This window comes from Arachis stenosperma, chromosome 3, assembly GCF_014773155.1.
Source record: "Arachis stenosperma cultivar V10309 chromosome 3, arast.V10309.gnm1.PFL2, whole genome shotgun sequence".
NCBI classification, from domain to species: domain Eukaryota; kingdom Viridiplantae; phylum Streptophyta; class Magnoliopsida; order Fabales; family Fabaceae; genus Arachis; species Arachis stenosperma.
In genome coordinates this window covers 27696124-27703680 of record NC_080379.1, presented here as the reverse complement: position 1 = coordinate 27703680, position 7557 = coordinate 27696124, and the positions used below count along the sequence as shown (strand labels likewise).

The 7557-nt window shown below is 32.6% G+C and overlaps 1 protein-coding gene across 10 annotated transcripts; it reads left to right on the top strand.

The window, feature by feature from the left end:
- The first annotated feature begins 265 nt into the window (after positions 1–265).
- On the top strand, positions 266–6049 carry LOC130969429 (uncharacterized). 10 transcript variants are annotated; one of them, XM_057895142.1, is made up of 5 exons: positions 467–582; positions 708–775; positions 1695–2738; positions 2829–3929; positions 4033–4531. In XM_057895142.1, exons 3-5 carry the CDS (start codon positions 1719–1721, stop codon positions 4060–4062), a joined length of 2151 nt encoding a protein of 716 aa, XP_057751125.1. In that variant the 5' UTR covers positions 467–582; positions 708–775; positions 1695–1718; the 3' UTR covers positions 4063–4531. The 10 variants fall into 10 exon arrangements, 8 of the variants coding, with proteins under 8 accessions (XP_057751129.1, XP_057751125.1, XP_057751126.1 ...); XR_009081850.1 differs by lacking the exon at positions 708–775 and adding an exon at positions 5743–6049 and having other exon boundaries at positions 468–582; positions 4033–4125; XR_009081849.1 differs by lacking the exon at positions 708–775 and adding an exon at positions 5445–5570 and having other exon boundaries at positions 468–582; positions 4033–4125.
- The last annotated feature ends 1508 nt before the right edge of the window (positions 6050–7557 follow it).

The following is a 7557-nucleotide window of genomic DNA, read 5'->3' as shown; positions in this document are numbered from 1 at the left end:
AAGAGGGACTTTGTGTTGTTGACGACAAAGTAGTTTAGCTACAACTTTTAAGTGTAAGACTTCTTCTGTTAATGCAGAATCTTAAATAATTGTTGTCTTTTTATTTTTTCTTTTTTTTAATTATTGTTCACAAAAAATAATATGGTCCAAATTCAACCTAAATACGACGAAAGATAAAAATAATAAATTCAAACTGAAAAATATGTTTGGGTCTGAATCGGATTGAAGTCTTCAACACCTTGCTCCAACCACTCCCATAGTCCCAACTCCCAACGGTAAAATTTCCTCTTAGTTAGTTACTACTACACCGACTTTCTTTTTGGTAGCACTGTCATTTGATTCATTTCTACCAACATTTCGCATACAAACTCCAATATCAAAATTAAGTTCTAGCAAAAAAAGAAAAAGAAAAAGAAAAAGAAAAAGAAAATGCATAAAGAAGCAAACGTAATGAATGAAAAGGTTTCTTCAAAATTTGCAAACACTTTGGGGCACCAGCTGTTAACCTCTCCTCTGCTCTGCACTGCACCCAAACTAAGCAACAATAATAAACAAAACCCTGGAAGAATCAAAGGCAAAAAAGTACTACTTTATTCTCTCTCTCTCTCTCTCTCCTACTTCCTCTCTAGTCTCTTCATCCCCATGTTCTTGTAGACGAAGGTTCCTTTTGTTCTATATTCCCTGAATTTCTAAGCTTTGGAGTGTAGGTCGCTTTCAATCAACTTTCCAGACTTAGAAGAAAAGTCAAATTACATAATCTTCTTCTTTTCCTGAGGTCCTCTCTCTCTCTCTCTCTCTCTCTCTCTCTCGGTGTCGGTGTTTCTCGAGGGTGGTAATAGTGATGAATGCTACAATAAAACTTGATTGTTTGATTAGAAAATCATAGACGGGGGAATGGAATTGAATTTCATTACCAATTCTGAATTCCAATTCTAATGGCTTTCACTAAAAATTTCATTGGACGCGCTTCTTCTTTGAATGAAAAATCCTTTATTTATTTAGGTGAATGTTTGTTGTTAATTTTTAGCTTAAAGTCTTTGATTAATGAAGCTGGTGTTTGCAGTTCACTGATGTGTGTGTGCTTCCCGTTGACTGTAAACCTTCTTTGAATTGGTTCTGATTTAGGAACTGGCTTGGATGCAATAAGATTCAGTAGTCGAAGATTATATATTAAGGCTTCTTCTTGCATACTCTAGATTAATGCTATTTTCATAATCTAATGATGCTGATTTGATTTGATTTGTTTTGTCTACTTTCACAATTCAGAGTAGTTTTTTAAGTCAATTTCATAAGCGTAAGATTGTATCATACTTACCAATAATGCTTAAATTGTTTCCCATCTTGTAGAACGGGATTGGGGATTTTCTCCTATGTTATACATATTGCAATTATATAATTTTATAAGTTAAACTGTACAAGATTGAGCCTACTATAAACTAAAAAATAAAAAACCCTAAAACTATGAAGTAATGTCATGACTAAGACCCAAGTTCAATCTTAGCTTCTTACCGCGTGTTAACGTCAAATATGAGTGCTAAATCAGGCAAAGTTGACTTTGGGTTTTGGTGTTCTATGTACATTTTTTTATATGTAAATTGTCTTGAGGTTATCTCATTTTATTAATTTGATTGCAAGTATCTGAATCTGGAAGGTCATATACTCATATTCAAGTTTCAATTTGATTATATTTTCAGTTTTGTTTTGCAGAAACCAATTATATGATTCTAAAAACTCTAATGGAAGAAAAGCAGTTAGATTTTAATCAGCCACTTTTATCAGTAAGACGATTCTCATCAACAGTGGTGGCATCTGAAAGCGACAGTCAAAGGAAAACCAATAAGTCATCCGCACCCAAACTACCTCCTCTTCCTGTATATAAATCTGAGTTAAAATCAGGTCCTGTGAGTAATCCCGGAACCGTTCCCTTTGTGTGGGAGAAGAGTCCTGGGAGGCCAAAGGAAGAAGGTAAATCGGAAACTCTGCTTCTCGAACGACATGTCATTACTCCAAAGCTTCCACCTGGGAGGGCTTCAAAGGTTGAACAGAAAGATTCTGATAAAGTTCCTAAAGCTACATTAGTTACTCAGTCCGGGATAGGAAGCAGCATTTCCAGCTCTCAGAGTTGCTCTTCTTCGGACAATAAGGTGACGACGAAACATGAAAGCATAAAAGAGATAATTCAGGAAAAGACAAGTTCTGGTTCGGATGATGGGGACGAGACATATCAAGATGCTCTTGATACACTTTCTAGAACAGAATCATTCTTCATGACTTGTAGTGTCAGTGGTTTGAGTGCATGGGACGAGCAAGAGGTCCAACTGTCCACGAGTTTCTCAGCTGATCAACAGGCTCGAGATTTCATGATCGGGAGGTTCTTGCCTGCAGCGAAGGCAATGGCTTCTGAAACATCTCAAGTTCAATACACCTCTAAGAAACCTCTTGTTATGAAAGAACAGCCAAGACTGGTAAAGAAAGTAGTAAATGGAGAAAAGCCTCGTCCCCTTAACCCCAAATGGCAAAATGTCATGCCACATTATGCCCAAAATATTGGTAGGGAAGAAAGCGAATATGAAAGCGATGATAATGACATTGCTGAGAACTTTGCACCCAAAGTTTGCGGGCTATTTCCTCGTTTCTGCCTTTTGAATCCAATGCCAGGATTAAGAATGGAGGATAGGATTCTGAATTCTCCAGTCCATCGAATGCATGGTGCATCTCAGAGAACAACCGCAAAACAGGTATTAATTGGTCACTACCTACTTTATGTTTTGGTAGTTCACTTCGTCTTTATCTATATTCACCTTTTTTTTTTTTACTTCTTTCTGCAGCATACTGGAACTGCTAATTATGGAAAAAGTTTAGCAGGTACTCAGTCTGGCTTCACAAAAGAGAAAGATTCTGCAGGTATTCCTGAAAAATCTAATAATGTTATTGATCCACATCGAAGAGGTTGCAGCGATTTTTCATCTGCTGAGAGAACTCGATTCGAATCTATCTGTGAAAGCCCTGTTGTTGAGAAAACTCTATATGTCGATTCTGTACGGAAGGTTAAGTCTTCAACTTCATGTTCTTCTGAAATTAAGGGTCAAATAAATCAAGTCAATCAACGAAGGGATAATTTCAAGACTTCAAGAAATGACAGTGTGATTGATAAGAATCCTATTATAAATTATTCACTTGAAGATTGCAAACCAGTGGATATTGCAGATGAGAAGACAACATTAACTCCTGAAAGTTTAATGTCTCTTGATTCCTCTCGCCTTCTTTGTTCTGATAATTCTAGTAATAATATGAAGGTGGAAATTGAAAACAATTCCAACACCACATACTTGGAAAAGGAAGGGTTGACAAAAACTGGCTACAAAGAAAACAACTTAGATCATGAGTTGGTTGTGACTTCAAGTCAAAAATTCATTGGAAGCAAGCAAACAGAATCACAATCTCGATTTCCTGGCAGTAAGAGAAGTTATAAGGACCAAACTGTGAATCCCATGTCACAGAGGAATTTGAAGTTGACTGGCGATTCAGAAGTTGATCCAAAGATCCACGGGGCTACCGAATCTGTCGATCAAGAATGTGCTCAAAGCTCTAGCCAGGATGACAATAATACTTTGGCAAGCTTAAACATGGCAAGTGATGGAAAGATGGGCTTAGAAAGAAAATTGCTTACATGTTTAGGATGTAGAGAAACATCAAATGTGAACTCTGCAAAGACTCCTCTTGCCCTTCCTTTGCCAAAAGCTCCTTCAGAATCTTGGTTAAAACGCACTTTACCTGCAGTTTCCTCGAGGAATTTACCCACATGGTCTAATGTTGCCACCAACACTCATGCTCGAACTCAAACTTCCAAGACAGCATTAGCTGATCCTAAGTGGGAAATCATTGTTAAATCTTCTAATGTACACCACGGACAGTTGCGGCTGGCTGAGGTAATTCAGTGAATTCTGTGCTTCATGTTGTATTTCTAACTTATCAATGTGGTATAGTCATGCTTATAATCCTACAACTTTTTTTTTTTTTTTTAAATTTCAGGAGCCTCTACCTCCCATTCCTGAAGCTTGAATTGTGACTCTGGAGAAGAGCAATTGATCATTTTGTCTTACTTCCAAGATGTGGAATAATTTGGTAACGTAATTTGTTCTATTTTGTTTTATTTTCCCGTCCTAAGTTGATCTCCCTTTTGCTTCAATATACATGAGGTGGTATACAAGTCAGAGAAATAAATCGCAATTTCCTTACCTTGTAAATGTCATAAGTTTCATGAAAAAAAAAAAAAAATCTGTATAAATTATATCATCTTCAAGTAATGTTCTTGTAATATAACAGTCCTAAAGTTTTCTTCTGAAATTTACTTTTTCTTTAGAACAAGTTGCAATCTTTAGAAAACGTGACTTTCACTATTTGAGTATACAAATAAATATTCTTTCTTAAGCCTTGACAGGCGAAGCATTGATCAAATTAGATCAACTATCAATATAAGAACTTTAGATATTCTTTTCATTAGCTTTTCCAAACCTAAGACTAAGAGTGACTTACATTAGATCAAACACTAATTTAAGAATTTTATGGTGTGTTTGGTTTGCGTTTTGATTTTCAATGTTTCTATTTTCAGGATTTAGTGAAGAAAAAAGGAAAAATAATAAAATTTTGTTTTCTGCTTTTACTTCTTATTTTTTCTTTTTTCTTCATAACATTCTGAAAATATAAAATATTAAAAATTAAAACAGAAAATAAAATGCAAAGCAAACACACCGTTAGATATTCTTTCACAAGTCTTTTCAAGACTAAATGACTCAGATTGGATTAAACATCAATCTAAGAACTTAAATTGTTTATATAGCATTTGCAAGTTAGGTTCTATCATATCAAGTTAAATTTAAGATACATCAGAAAACGTTTTCAAAAATATATGAAGTATGTTCGAGTAATTCTAATGGATGCTTTTAAAGTATTACTTTTGATATTTACAAGAAGTAAAAAGATTTGTAATTAAAGCATGTTGATAGATAAAATGAGATTATTTTTACTTTAAAAAAACGGTATTACCTTAATGAAAAATCAATAAATTTTTACTATTTATATAATTATTTTGATAAAATAATTAAAAATAATATAAAATTTAAATTGAGTTAAGACTAAATATTGAAATGATAAATCTTATATTTAGTCTTAAATTATTATTTATGATATCTGATTCTATAAATATTGATATGATATTTTATAAATCACAAAATAAAATTAAAATGAAAGTTAACATTAAAATTAAGACTTGCTCTTAAATCCTCGTAAGGTTGAATTATTAGTAAAAGTTATTAAATTTTTTATTTTAACAATGCATAACAAATGCATTGGATACTTAAACTTTCTATGTTTTCTGTAAAAAAAAATTTCAATTAGTAACCTTAATGTGTGTCTTTGCTTTATGGTGTTTTATTTGTATGCAGTGAACAATAACAAAATTAATTGGGCTGATTTTTAACTACTGACAAGCAATGAAATAGGTGGGGGCAATTTTTGGCCACCTGACGGAAACAAAAAAAATTTGTGAGGACTATATTTTGTGAATTTAGATCTTTTAAAATTTAAATTTTTTATTTTAAAAAATAAAATATAATTTTTTATTTTTTTATATTTTTTTATTTATAAAATAAATAATAAAAAATTATATTTTATCTTATAAAATGAAATCCAAAATTTAAAAGATCTATTTCTTATGATGTTGATGTGTGGCGTTCATAAAAGAGGGAGAAGACCACCCATGAGGCCATGACCGTCATTCGATATACGAGGCTACATCATTCTTCCCACTTCATTTCAAACATTTCAAGAAAAATCAATCAAGCTCGGACAGAGGGAAAAAGAAAAAGATGATTTGTAATACACACGTACTAAAGATTATGTTGTTGAATATTTTGGATATCCTTCACGTGTAAATTTTTTTTTATATGTATTTTTTCTTATATTAATTTCTATGATGTTGATTAAAAATTTTATTTTGATACGTGTTGTGTACAATACTTAGTATAAATAAATTTTTTTATTATTGTTACGTAGTTAAAATTTTTTTTTGTATCTAAACAAGAAAAGAAACAAAGCAAAAACTATTCTAAATTCGAGCGGATGATTTGTTAGAGATCAACACAAGGTTCAGACCAAATAATATGATTAGAGTTACTCTTGACACCATATTTAGCCATCCAATCCGCAGCTCTATTTGTTTCTCGGGACACTCATTCAACGTGAACAAGCCAAAGACGAGATAAAAGCTCCTGAATCTTGTGAACCAAATCTGTTACTTCAGATGAATACCCACTTGTAAGCTCATGCATGATGGCAGAATGTCAAGACAATCCGTTTCACATATAATATCCCTCAAACCGCAATTCCAAGCTAAAATCAGCCCCCCTCCAAACAGTAAATAATTCACATCTGATGATAGACCAAGGGGGAATGCTTCCAGAGCAACTCGAGATCTAATCTCCCTTAGAATCTCTAATAATACACCCAAATTCCGCTATATTTGAATCCATATACAAGCTTGCATCACAATTAACTTTAAAACTATTGCCTACCGGTGGTTCCCAACACAGGCAATTTCGGAGAGACCTAAATGCATTGTTTCGATTCTTGTTGTAAGTCCTTGGCGGTAATTCTGGTCAACGCAACAACCTTGTGGTCTGTCCAAGAGTTGTCGGTATTGAATATGTCATTGTACCTATGTCTCTATACCCACCAAAGTCCTGCACCAAAGGACACCTCATTGTTAGCCAAGACCTTCCGAAACCACTCTTCAAGAGCAGTATCAGCCGTCGAGTCCATGATACTAGGATACAACATATACCAAATTGCCTTTGATCATTCACAGTCTCAAAGGCAATGCTCCATAGTTTCCTGCAACTTGTTACATCTCTTACACATATCTGAAGAAGCTAAATGCCGCTTGAATCGAAAGGTCTCAGTTGATAGAACATTATGTAAGCCAAGCCACATAGTAAATTTGAATTTCTCTAAAATGTTTGTATTCCACAACCAGTTCTAATTACTATTAGCATTCCAATTTAATGTTTTCTTACGCAGTTAAATTTTTTGCTGTTGTTATTAGATAATAGGGCAGAACTTTTTTTAAAAACCTTATTGTAATATTATATTTAATAGTTTCTTACGCATTTTAATTTAATTTTTTTAGAGTAAGTTTACTAATTATGGTAATATGATATAGCAAATTAGTAATTTGTTCAGGTTAATTTATTAATCATAGGAAGATATTAAGAGAAATTAATAATTTTTTAAAGTAACATTTTTAATTATATTAACCTGTATAGAAAATGATTAATTTTTTAGGGTAATTTTATTAGTTATAGTAATATTATATAAGAAATTAGTAATTTTTAGGTACATTTTATTAATTATAGTAAGATTTTATGAAATATTAGTAATTTTTTAATTATATTAACATGTATGTTTTGGGAGATTAGTAATTTTTTAGAGTAATTTTGTTACTTATAGGAATATAATATGAGAAATTAGTAATTCTTTAGATTAATATGATTAATTATT